At 35.7% G+C, this 13,819-nt stretch overlaps 1 protein-coding gene across 1 annotated transcript; it reads left to right on the forward strand.

The window, feature by feature from the left end:
• Positions 1–7,883: 7,883 nt before the first annotated feature.
• On the forward strand, positions 7,884–10,577 carry LOC121774333. Its single transcript, XM_042171225.1, has 5 exons — positions 7,884–9,410; positions 9,484–9,664; positions 9,740–9,862; positions 9,947–10,087; positions 10,281–10,577. The coding sequence occupies exons 1-5, from the start codon at positions 9,238–9,240 to the stop codon at positions 10,575–10,577; spliced, it is 915 nt and encodes a 304-aa protein (XP_042027159.1). The 5' UTR covers positions 7,884–9,237.
• Positions 10,578–13,819: the final 3,242 nt, after the last annotated feature.

Raw genomic sequence — 13,819 nt, forward strand, 5'->3', positions numbered from 1 at the left:
GACAATTTATCTCCCCACTTTTCACATCAATCCAACAACCACAATCACAGTGCGACGAAAGTGTGGCCACACTATTCGCCCACGAGACCGGCCGACTTGCAAGGACGGCTCACGATCCCACCAGTGTACACAGCCCGATAGGGTTTACGGCCCTACTCGGACCCGAATTCGTTTCACAACACAGCCATATAGCCTAACGGAGTAAACTCATACAAACTAGGCATCAGGCACACAATCTCATACAAAAACAACATGGCATGACATAACAGTTAAACCACCCTTATAGCGCCACGTAGTATTTTCGGAACAGTAAAGAGGTTTGAAAAGAAAGCCCACCTCGTTCTCTTAGCAATTCACAACCCAACTTAGCAACTCTCGATCCTCGAGTTCACGAATACACAACACCCTTGTCAATGACAACACAGTTAGCTTCCCACAACAACATATTACAATGCATGTCCTATCGGTTCTCTCGTCGTTTTTCTCAAATTCCCGACCCAACATACGTCTCAAAGATGGGAGAACACATCGTAACACATTTCAATTTATCACACGTGATCACATCATTTAAACATGTTCCTTGGACATACATGTATCGTATAATACTTTTAAACATGAAAATAAGTGTCATTTTAACAAGGCAGAAAACTGGCATAACTGCGCGGCCGTTTTGTAAAAATCACTATAAATTCACCCGACCTCAAAAGATGCTAAATTTTGGTCACAATACAGAGGACACATTCAAGTTCATCCATGAAAATTTCACACCGAAATCACGTCATTTAGTCAGTCATATCACATATTAAACTCTCTGGTCGAAACATACAATTTCTGACAGTATTGCGCAGTTCATTCGAAAAATTCACCATACTTTCATCCAGTGCCCAAATAGGCTGAAAATTTAACTCGACTCAGAAAACACTTCAATCGGAGATCATTTGGTAAACAGAAAACGAAACATTCATGGCGAGAACTCAAGTTTCTGGCAGATTTGCGCAGTCAACTTCAAATATTTATTAAAAATTCATTTTTTAATAAAACGGGTTGAAATTCACACGAAACACAGAAAACACCTTGAAGTTCACTCAGTCAAAATTTCATACCAAAATTCGTTCTTTGATGGGTCAATCACAGATCGTAAGCCACTGGTCGTGCATCACAGATTTCTGGTTCAAGTTCGAAAATAGGGTTTTCATCTTCCATCACACAAACACCGATTTCTCATGCTCGAAAACACATAATCATGCTTACAAGTTCTTCATACATATATTTGCACATACACTCATATTATTCACCAAATATTCCAATCCCATATCACTTAATTTCAATCAAACACACTATACCATCCAAGTTCTTACGAAAACACACTTTCCCCCCGTTAAATCTTGCGATCTATCAAACCTACGACCACTACATGCATGTAGGACTCAAGAACATGGTTCAAACGGAAAAGATGAGGAAAAGTGAGTAAATATACCTTCTTTGCCAAAAACAAATCGGTAGAAGCAAAGAACGAAGCGATTCGTCGGAGATTCTTGGAGATAACTTCAACGGATTGCAAGAACAAGTGTTGGATGGAGGATTTTTGGAGATGGGAGAGTGGGAGAGGAGAGAAGACGTGTGGGAGAGGGAGAGAAGAGAGGGGGTGAAATTTTGAGGAGAATAGGGGCTAGGGTTTGATTAATTGGTATTTATTTGCTAGGTTTAAGTCCATGAGTGAATTAAATAAATTGTGGAGAATTAAAATACAGGCTAATGAATAAAAATCCCACAATTAAAAGAATAAAATAGGCATGTGGGAGAGTGGAATTTTCAAAAATTCCATGTAGTGCACAACAAAGAATTTATTTGGTATTTACTTGGAGAATATATTCATAACTTAGGAAATAAAAATAATGAGTACAAGGGAACAATTAAATTAAATCACCAAGTAGGAAATAATAGGAGGGGGCCGAAAATTTAAGGAGAAATTGTACAAGGAAATTATTTAAATCCCCTATTAAACAAAATAGGATTTAAATTAGGTAATTTCTTTATAGGAAAAAGGCTGCCATAAAATAGGCAACAATTAATTAAATTCCCACAAGGAAAATAATGCAAAGGGGCGTGTGATATGGACGAAAAATAGAAGGAAAATATTCAGATCCCCAATTAATTAGACATAGGAATTTATTTGAATAAAAAGGGGTTCCACAAAATAGGAACAAATAAAATATCCTCCATATTTTATTGGAGGGGCCGAAAATACTAGGCTCACTTAGCCAAGGCAAAATCCCAACTCTCTATTTTTTTTTTTGGGTGAAGAAATAAAATATAACATGGTTTAATTGGACTAAATTTGAAAGAGGGAGGTCAATAAGGCACCAATTAAATCAAGGGAAAAATAATCCAATCTCCTATTGGAGATTTTCGAAACTTCCAAGAGAAAATGGAATAGGTTCGAATTTCATGTAGTACAATTTAGGGACCGAAAATATCTATGGATTGACTCGAGAAAAGAATAAATGCATGATCCTATTAATTATTTCCCCTCATTGGAAAAATATAAAAACTCAAGCTCATCATTCACATTAATCACAACAATTTATTCCACGCAAAGTCACTTCAATCACATAGAAACAAAAGTTTCATGATTCCAAAATTAAAAATTCAAATAACCTAAAAAAAAGGAGTCACAAAAGTTTGGGATGTTACAAGATGCTCAAATTATTTTTGATTATATGCGTTCTCAAAAGGAATCATCTGATGTCTTCTATTATGAAATTGAGATAGGATCTCATGGAAAGTTAACTAAACTATTCTGGGCTGATGCTATTTCAAGATGAAATTATCATATGTTTGGAGATGTAATTTCATTTGACTCAACATACAACACTAACAGGTATATTACTTTTGTTGCTAAAAGACATAAAATGATACTTTTTGCTGATAAAATGATACTTTTCTGTATGTATGAAAATATAATTCATTTTTATGTTATGTTCTGAAGGTATTGCATGATTTTTGCTCCATTCACTGGAAAAGATAACCATTCCAGAGCAGTTACATTTGGAGCTGGATTGTTATCAAGTGAAGGTAGAGACTCATATGCTTGGTTGTTTGGTTGTTTTGTTCGATGTATGGGGGTAGCACCCAAATTGATTATCACTGATCCAAATTGGGGGATGAAACTTGTTGTTCAACAAGTACTTTTACAAACAAGGCACCGATGGTGCATGTGGCATATTATGGTTAAGGTGTCAGATAAGTTGCCCAAATCCTTGCTTGGTAATGAAGATTTCAAAAAAGAGTTGAATGCATGTGTTTGGTCTGATTTGTTAGAGCCAGATGAGTTTGATACAATATGGAATGATATAATGGAACGCTATGGATTAGGAGACGTGCACTAGTTTGGATCGATGTTTGAAGATAGAGAATTCTGGGTTCCTGCTTATTTTCAAGAATTTCCCATGGGGTCGCTTCTTAGGACTACATCGATGTCTGAATCAGAGAATAGCTTTTTTAAAAACTACACAAAGCCTCGTGCAAATCTTGTACAGTTCATCAATTTCTTTAACTGTGCTGTGGGAGATCAAAGGAATGCTAATTCACGATTGAACTACTTGGATTACTCAACTATTCCTGATTTGTCAACCCAATTGCCTATTGAGAAGCATGCATCTACAATCTACACTGATTCTATTTTCAAACATCTACAACATCATGCGTATGTGAGATTGTTTCGATAACTGTTGAGGATAACATCAAGATGCATAAGGTCAAGGACCAATATGGTAGAACATGGGATGTTAAGTATGATTGTAAGCATGACACATTCGACTATAGTTGTAAGAAGTTTTCCAGAATTGGTTTGTTATGCTGTCATATATTTTGTTTGTTGAAGAATAAGTTTGCTAATCTCATTTCTGAGAAATATTTTGGTCGAAGGTGGTTGAAGAGCTCTTTACTAAAGGCAGCCCATGGTCTACTATCTGAGGAGATACAACCATTTGAACGTGTGCTCCATTTTTAACCTTATTTGTAAAAACTCTATTTTTCAGTCAGAGAAATGATAGTATTTATTGTAATAATGTTATCTTTTACCTTGCAGATTTGGATGAAAAGAAAGAAGTTAAGAAAAAGTTATTCTCCAACTTTTATCGATTAGTCCAAAAGTCTGAGGGAAGTATGGATCATCTGTCTTTGTTATGTGCTGGTCTTGATGATTTGGAAGAGCATATATTTGGAAATTGTGCAATACATTCAGTCATTGAAAAGAAAAGGATGGTTGAGAATTTTTAAGGAATGGCAGTACCTGATGTAATAGATGTACATCCTCCAGATGTTGTTCGTTCCAAAGGATCGGCTAGTGACAAGGTATCAAAGAGGGAGAGTGCAATAAGGAAAGCAAATAAGCCAAAACGACGGTGTGGTAAATGTCATGAGATGGGTCATCATGATTCAAGAAATTGTGGTAGAGTCAATGAGAAGACAGATTGAAGCCATTTTATATAAAATGACACTTTCAGCCGATAAAATGATTTACAACTTTAACCATAAAAGTTCATCAATTAAATTGAACAGCGGGGAATCACTGTTTTTAGATGATGAAGATGTTCATATAACTCTTGGGTTCCCGATTGGATCTTTACCTATGACTAGGATCAAATTTCTGAAAAATATCGACATCAAAACTCAAATTGCTAGATTCTGTAAAGGTGGAGAAAAAAATATGGTTCCAGCGTATGTTGTAGAGCAGATGATGAAAGACGAAGAAGGTGGTGAGTGGTTCAAATGGAATTTTATGGTTCTCATGGAGTATGCCTTGACTAACACTTCTGGTGATGGAAATATGAGCCCACAAATTTTAGATTACATAGCTGATGTTGAGAAGATCAAACAATACAATTGGTGTAGCTATGTCATATCTAAATTGCTCGAAACACAAAAGAGATGGAAAAGAAACACAGCAAAGATATTTACCGGACCAGTTATCTTTGTAGTGGTAAGAATATATTTTTTTCCATTGTCTATGAATCTATTTACAGAAACACTAATATTTAGTTTTTGTTAATGTAGGCTTGTTACGTCGACAGAATTGTCTTTGAAAAAAAAATGGTGCCAAGATGTTATCCAACAGTTAAGGGATGGACTGCCGAACTGCTGAAAGAAAGACAAAGAGCAGAAATGAATGATTCAGATTTTGGTCTCGGTCATAAGTATGACCGATATAAAAAGCAACCACATGAAGAGAATGATGAAGATGATGAATCTGAAGATGAAGATGATGAACCTGAAGATGTAAAAGCTTTGAAGATGAATGATCATGATAAAGAGGGGACAACCAGTGGAAGTCAAGAAAAGACTTTCACAGATCAATGGAAGGAAACTGCCAGGGATGTTAAAGCCTCAATGTCGAAGATGCTCGATGTCCTTAAAGCAGCGCCCGATGAACTCAGGAACCTTAATAGCTTTAAGATAATCTGTGATACAACAAGAAATGCAATGGGATTGAGAGAGGAAGGTGTGAAGAATGTTACAGAAAGTCAGAAAACAATGTCACATGCTATGAGCAATGATGAAATTGATGATCCTGAATGGATCAATATCATGATTGAGCTAACTAAAGCTGCTGAGAGGACATTTATACTGAAAAATAGGAATGAGTTCCCTACCTTCACTCTGATACCGGAATATGACCACACTCCTGGTGAGAATCAAAATTTTAATCAAGAAAAGGATATGGTGAAGGAAAAAGATGATAGAGGTGGAAAAAGAGCAAGAGAAACAGAATGAAAGCGAAAAGGAAATGGCTAATAAAGCAGCTCGAGAAGAGAAGGAAAAAGTTCTAGAGAAAGAAGTTGAATTCTTTCACAATGATGAATATGAGGAAACTTTTAAAATGATAGTTTAAGTACATAAAATGATTGTTTATATGGTTAAGATGATATAGGTTTGATGATGTTTTTTGGTTGTTCTGTTTTATTTGAAAAATGATACTTTTGCATCATAAAATGATAATGTAAGGGGATAAAATGATAGTTTCAAATGATAAAATGATACTTTTGCATAAAATGATAGTTTCGGTGAATAAAATGATAGTTTCAGTAGGTAAAATGATAGGTTCACTGATAAAATGATACTTTTGCATCATAAAATGATAGTTTCAAATGATAAAATGATACTTTTGCATAAAATGATAAAATGATAGATTCGGGAATAAAATGATAGTTTCAGTGGGTAAAATGATAGGTTCAGTGATAAAATAAAATTTTTGTTTCATAATGATAGTTTTAGATTTTTGGCTGATAAAATGATACTTTTGGTTGATAATATGAGTTCCATTGGGTAAAATAATATCCCTTATTGTCACGACCGCCCTTCCTAAGGATAGGAAGCACGGAAAATCGTGACTAGTGGGGGAATTAAGAAGCGGGAAAGAAAGGGGAACAACTAAAGAAGTACGACTTATCGATCAAAATACGAAATTTCGTTTATCAACAAGGTTTCAAATCCCGAAGGTACATAACGTGAATGACATAGTTTGACAATTCAAAGGAAATAAAAGAAATTCTTAAAACTTGGCATAGCGGAAGCATTTTGAGAGTTAGCTACTACTATGTATGAAGACACAATAGTAACCGGATCATTTATTGAATACTGTCTCTGTCCCATGCTCAACATCCTCCGTCCCCCGTCCACGCTCAACCTGCACATAGGGAAAACATATGCAGGGGCTGAGTACTTGATGCACTCAGTGAACTCATGCCCGAAATACATTTCATCAATAAAGTTATGTCAAGCCATCATTGAGTGAAACTCGGGTTTTACTTTAAAAGGCCGAGAAACACTAAATCATTCCTTTAATAAAAATTATGTCTGCATGCAATCATCATCCCCCATCATTTACCATATCTGAACCATCATGTGAAACGAGAATGTGGCCACAAACTCGATCACTGGACCGGCCGACCTAGGGGACGGCTCACGATCCCTATCAGTGCACTAGTCCGAGTAGGGACTCACTCCCTAGTCAGACCCGAATTCGTTAACTATCAAAGTCTAGTAGGATATTATCCCAGTAGACAATCAGATGGGCAATTCAAAACATAAAATACGGCATGACATACTATTTTAAACCACCCTTATTTCACCATAAACATATCATTTCAAAATAAAAGAATTTAAGTAATAAAGCCCACCTCAAAAGCTTAGAGTTTTCCTTAAGTAGCTTCTCGTTCCGACTTTAGCGGCCGTGCGAACCACCTTTTCGGAAAATACATAAAGTTCACATCAAACTCGGTAACAAAGACATTTAGAAAGCATGCACTCCAATTAAAATCTTTTAATTCATTTTCTCGGTTTTCGTGCATTTTCGATTATTCGGCGGCCGCCCAAGGCGTCGCGTGCGACGCCGGTCGGCCGCTTACGCTCGTTCTTTTCCTCCGTTGGCTCCTCGTATTTTCCATGTCGTCGAAATAACTTTCTTAAAATTTAGTTAAGCGCATAATTAAATTATTGCAACGATTTCTCTTCGAAATTATACTATTTCGGACTTGGAATAAAATTATTCATCCTTCAAAATATTCCGGGATTTAATTAAATAATTCGTCACGATTAAATATCGGCCCGAAGATTTTATTTAAAAGCCCGAGACTCAATTATTCACCTCACCTCTTACTTCTCAAATTTTAATTTTTAAAACCCAACACTTTAAATAGAGCCCATCTAACAACCAATTCCAATTTAAATTAGAGGCCCAATTCATTTAAAGATACAAGAGGACCAAACTTTTTTTTTTAAAACGGCCCCATTCTTTTAACTCCCTCTCTCACTCTCTTTCTTTCTTTCTCCCTCTCTCTACTCCACCTATCTTCTTCCTTCTTCGACGGAAATCAAATCGGCTGAATCTGGAAATCAGATTTTCACCACCCCGTCACTCGCTCCGGCTCACGCCGCCGTTGAAGCTGCCGCGGCGGTCACCGGGAAGTCGCCAGCTGCTGCTGCCTCGCCGTCTCTGTCCGCCCGCCGTCGCAGGGTCGCCGGGGAGAAGCTGCTGCCGCAGCGAGGAGGAACGCCGCCGTCGCCCGCTGCAGCTCGCCGTCGGCCACTGCTCCGCCAGCGCTGCAGCCGCAGGGTCCGGCGGTGACTCCGCCGTCCGCCAGCCGTCTCTGCCGGCCGCCTCCTTCCCCGAAACAACTCCGAACGAGCCTGAAACCACCCCAAAACGTCCCGCATCACGCGTTCTTATAAAAAGTTAAGTTCTTTCGTATTTTTAATTATGTTCGGTGATTGTTCGATTGGTTGATTGTTAATTCGCTTGAAATGGCTATGGAAGTGGATTATGAAAATGAAATATGGAACAACATATATGTATTACTACTTATCTAAATCATGCTTTAGGAATTAAAAAGGGAGTACCTCAAAAAGGATTGAATTTGGTGATGGGGAAACAAAATGGAAGCAATTCCTTCTTCTTCCTCAAAATCGGCTCTCACTCTCTCTCCCACTGTTTTTTTTTCTTTTGCTTTGCTTGAGATGTTGAAGTGGAAGGGTGAGGGAAAGATAAATAACTTTTAATCTTGGGTGACTCTTGGATTTTGTAGAGTTAATTGGGGGAGATGGAAGGTGAAAGAGTTGGAAACATGGAGGGTCTCCAATTGAGAAGAAACGGCGAGAGGGAGGAAGGAAGAAGAAAAGAGAATAAAAAAAAAGAAAGACTTGGCTTGTTCCCACATTTTGGAATTAAAATTGGGCTTCCAAACTTGAATTTGTTTTGGGCTTATTCAATTGCAAGCCCAAGTTTTTAAAATTCTTTATTTGTAGACTTTTTATTTGTTATGGCCAAAAGCCCTTTTTACTTATAAGAATATTGGACTTAATTTAGGATCCCAATTATTTACTTTATTTATTTATTTATTTATTTTTCCGCAATTCTTTTTATTAATTAAAGTTCACGAAAAACTTTAATTAATTTCGTCGTTCCAATTTCCAACAACATAAGGAAGGAAAGAAAGAAAACGAGAAACATGGCATAACGATAAAATTTTTATTTTTACTAGATCATGACATTTTTTTTTAGTACTTAAAAGTACGGGTGTTACACTTATGTCAATAACAATTTATATTTTTGAATGAAAGCATGACAGAGCATATACCATAATATCCACTGTCATGGAGGATATACATGGTGAAATAGGAGATGATGAAGTTTTAAAAGAGAGAGAAGAAATTTTGAAAAAGGTCTAAGGGAAGAAGATGGTTTCCCAAGAACCTCCAGTTGAAAAGGAGAAAGTGGCCAGAACAACAAAGAAAATTGTTGAAGCATTGTGCTCTCCCTACAATGTCAGAGTAGTAAATATAAAAGGAAAACTGAATAAAGAAGATAAAGAAATAATGTATTGGTTGATGACACATGAAGAAAGCGAATAGTAAGTTTTGAATTACATAATTATATTCTTATTAAATTCTTTTAACTAACATTAAATATGATTTTGAAATCAGTTATGAGATGGTTTATGAGAACAACATGATGAGCATGTTCAAGATTGATTTCCATAGCCTTGCTCCACGTACATACGTCAGTATCAACGTCATAGATGCATGGGTTGTGTACCTCAACTACCATGAAAAATTCAAATCAAAGGCATCACCGAGTCGTCTTTTCATCAACACCACACCTACGGTACAGTAAACGAGTAAATAAATAATAGTGTTACATTAAAAGTTAAATTTATTTACAAAAATGTAAACATGACAGGTATACAATATTACTGCAAGGAAATCTGAATTGACTCAAGCCGAGGCTCAAAAAAAATTCTGCACAGCGTTAAATGAATTTGTGTCAAAGATTGAAAATTTCAAATGGGAGAATTATGACATGGTAAGTCATAATGAGATATACATTACAAAACAACGCACCTATATTTTTGAAAATGACATTTGTATATAATGTTTTGAATATTAGATATTCTTTCCGATCTGGGCGAACGAACATTTTTATATCATGTGCTTCAATCTCAAAATGCAAATGATGGATGTGATTGACAATGCTCTGATTAGTGAAGAGTTGATTAAGAAGAAATATGGAGCTGCACCAAGTATGTTGGTATGTTTAGTTAAATGCATTCAATATTTATTAGTTAAAATGCATAGAATATCATTTAGTACGGAACATAATATCATTTTTAATCAACCTCATGTATGTTTAGTGTTATTTGAATAGAAACATTTCTTCCGAATTTATCTTGGAAATGGAGTTAATCCATTAATGGGAAGAATTGTCAAAATGTCAAAATCAGATGCCATGGCAGAACGATACAAATAAAGTTGACTGTGGAGTTTATGTGATGCGCCAAATGGAGACTTATATGGGTGGTGCTGTTCGTAACTGGAATTCGTGTTTAATGAAGAAGGGGACAGAGGCTTTCACAAAACTCCGTGCCAAATATACTGAAGCATTGCTTATTGGAGATACTAACAAGAAGACTTTTGAGACATTTACAATGATACAGCAGAAGTTTCAGAATGATAGCAAAAAAGGGGAAATCGATGTTGAAAAGATGATTAGAAAATTTGAACCCCCTAAAGAGAGCTAGTAGTTGTAATAGTAACTTGTAAGACATTTTGTCACGTTAAAGTATCATTTTATCAGCTTATATACCATTTCTTCAGCTTATATATCATTTTATAAGGTTACTGTCATTTTATCCGCTTACATTATCATTTTATTAGGTTAAAGTGTCAGCTTATATAGTTTCAGAGGGTAAAATGATAGTTGCACTTGATAAAATGATGGTTTAAGGGGATAAAATGATAGTTTCAGAAGGTAAAATGATAGTTGCACTTGATAAAATGATAGTTTGAGGGGATAAAATGATAGTTTCAGAAGGTAAAATGATAGTTACACTTGATAAAATGATAGTTGCACTTGATAAAATAATAGTTTTGGCTTATAAATGTTAGGTTTACTACATAACTAAAATGATAGTTTTGCCGGATAGAATGATACTATGAGTTGATAAAATGATACTTTTACTGATTTGTAGGTATGTACATTCCTGCATACAATGATACTCTGAGTTGATAAAATGATAGTTTTGCCTGTTAGAATGATACTCTAAGTTGATAAAATGATACTTTTTGCCGGATAGAATGATACTATGAGTTAATAGAATGATACTTTTGGCTTATAAATGTTAGGTTTACTGCATAAATAAAATGATAGTTTTGCCGGATAGAATGATACTCTGAATTAATAAAATGATAGTTTTACTGATTTGTAGGTATGTACATTCCTGTTTGTGACGATGCTTTGAAGCCAATGATTGGAATGAAATTCAATTCATTATGCAGTAAACCTAACATTTATAAGCCAAAATTATCATTTTATCAACCCAGAGTATCATTCTATCCGGCAAAACTATCATTTTATAAACTCAGGGTATAATTCTATTCGGCAAAACTATCATTTTATCAACTCAGAGTATCATTTTAATCAAACAAAGCTATCATTTTATCAAATAAAACTATCATATTTCGTTTATATAAGGGAAAAATTGTCATTTCGTTATAAAATTGGCGCGTCAAAAGAAAACGTGAACTAGACGCTGAATTCAATTTCTCTCACACTCAAACCATTCGAATCGCATCCAAACCCTCTGAATCGCATTCAAACCCTTGCTTCTTCATTTTCGAAGGAAAAATCATTCAACTTCTGAAATATGACGACGGAAAATGCTCTAGTATCATCGAAGAATGGTTGGATGAAGTTTTTTACTTATTTCACTTTTGTTTTTGCTATATTGATTTTTTTTCTCATATCCATGAAGCTGCTGCAGCCGAAATAAGGTCTAAGATGCGTGAGGATAGACCGCAACAAATTGTTGCACCTACAACTGAAATAAGGATAAAAAATCAACAAGATGTCCTTCGAACAACAACTTCTCCAGAAATAAGGTCCAAAAACAAACATGATATGCAACAAAAACAGAAACCAGAGAGTGAGTTATTAAATTATTTAGTATCTCAGTGAATAATTTTGAGCTATATTAAGTGTGTATTCATGAATTTGACCACTTTTTTTGTATGTCTTCCAGCCTCAAAGCGTGGGAGGTCACAAACCAACGATGAAGAAGAAATGCTTGCCAGAAAGAACAAGATAAAAGAAAGAGTGTTAAAGATATTAGTTGTAAAATTAGAAGACCTAAATTGGTCGTAAAGATAGGGGAAAGTTTTGGTTGATGTCATTGAGAAAATAAACTCCAAACAAATAGCTGCTCTGGAAGAGATGGGTTTTGGACAGCTTGTGCATTTGAAGATACGATGTATTCCTGCTGAAATGGCATTTTTACTACTTGAAAATTTTAATCATGACAACTGCTCCAGAATAAAACTCGTTGATGATCAACCATTACACATCACTGAGGAGGATGTGTATGCTACATTGGGACTGCCAAGAGGAGAGTTGATGATTAAAAGAGAAAAGAAGCATGAAATGAATGATGTGATGAAGACCATTGTCATGGCTAAGAAGAACAAAGCAATAACCCCAGCTGATTTGCAAGAGCAGCTTGATAGTGATCTAGAAGGTGGTGAGTGGTTTAAGAAAATATTTCTTATTCTGTTGGACAATGTTCTGATCTCACCAACTGCCAACAGAAAATGTCTTGGCCATATCTTGAACGATATTGGCAACATTTCAAATGTGAGGCAATACAATTGGTGCAGCTACGTGTTGGATACGCTAATCACAGCACATGATAGCTGGAAACTCAAGAACAAATCCACCCCATTCACTGGAACAATCACTTTCCTCTTGGTGATTTTTCTATTTTAACCACTCCTTTATAGTTAAGTAAAACATGCTTAGAGTGAAGTAAAATCATATTTAGAGTGATGTTTTACACGGTTAAGTAGTAAATGCATGGTTAGAGTGATGTGTTTTTTATACATGAGTGAAGTAAAATCAGAATAAGAGTGATGTGTTTTATGAACAAGAATGAAGTAAAATATGAATAAGAGTGATGTGTTTTGTGAACAAGAGTGAAGTAAAATCAGAACAAGAGTGATGTGTTTTGTGAACAAGAGTGAAGTAAAATCAGAATAAGAGTGATGTGTTTTGTGAACAAGTGTGAAGTAAAATGAGAATAAGAGTGAAGTGTTTTGTGAACAAGAGTGAAGTAAAATCATAATAAGAGTGAAGTCATTATAATGCATTTTATTATTGATCTGTTTTTGCAGGCATGCTATGTAGATAGGGTTGTCTACAGAACAAGACTGGTGGTTAGAAGATTCACAACTGTCCGTAACTGGACAGAATCCATTCTTAACGAGAAAGGACAGATGGAATTCGATAATGGAGGCACCATTGGAAGAGGAAGCATAGAAAGTATCATTGATCCTGTCTCCATTGAATCTTTATATGTCAACAAGGATTTAATAACTGTCACTACCTCTATCCACTGATGAAGCTCATTTACCTGATGAAGCCCCCCCTCCCCCTTCAAGTGATCAAGTTCCTTCGTCTGATGAAATTAAAAGTTCAATTAGGGAGGCTGCAGATGCTATTAGTAAAATGATGAGGTATATAAAGGATGCTCCAGCAAATACCAATGACACCAATTGCTTCAAAGTTGCAGCTATAAATGCACTAAAGATGGTTGGTGTGGAGGTTGATCAAGGGGACCAAGCTGTGTCTAAGCCAATTGAAAACATGACACAAGCTAGGAAGAGGATCAAGAAGATGATCCCGAATGGATTCAGCTTTTGGAAAAAATGATGGAAGCCCATGATGAAAAATGCAAATTAGTGAATGAAGGCACATCAATTTTGCCTGATA

This window comes from Salvia splendens, chromosome 17 (genome assembly GCF_004379255.2).
Source record: "Salvia splendens isolate huo1 chromosome 17, SspV2, whole genome shotgun sequence".
In the NCBI taxonomy this organism is placed as follows: Eukaryota; Viridiplantae; Streptophyta; class Magnoliopsida; order Lamiales; family Lamiaceae; genus Salvia; species Salvia splendens.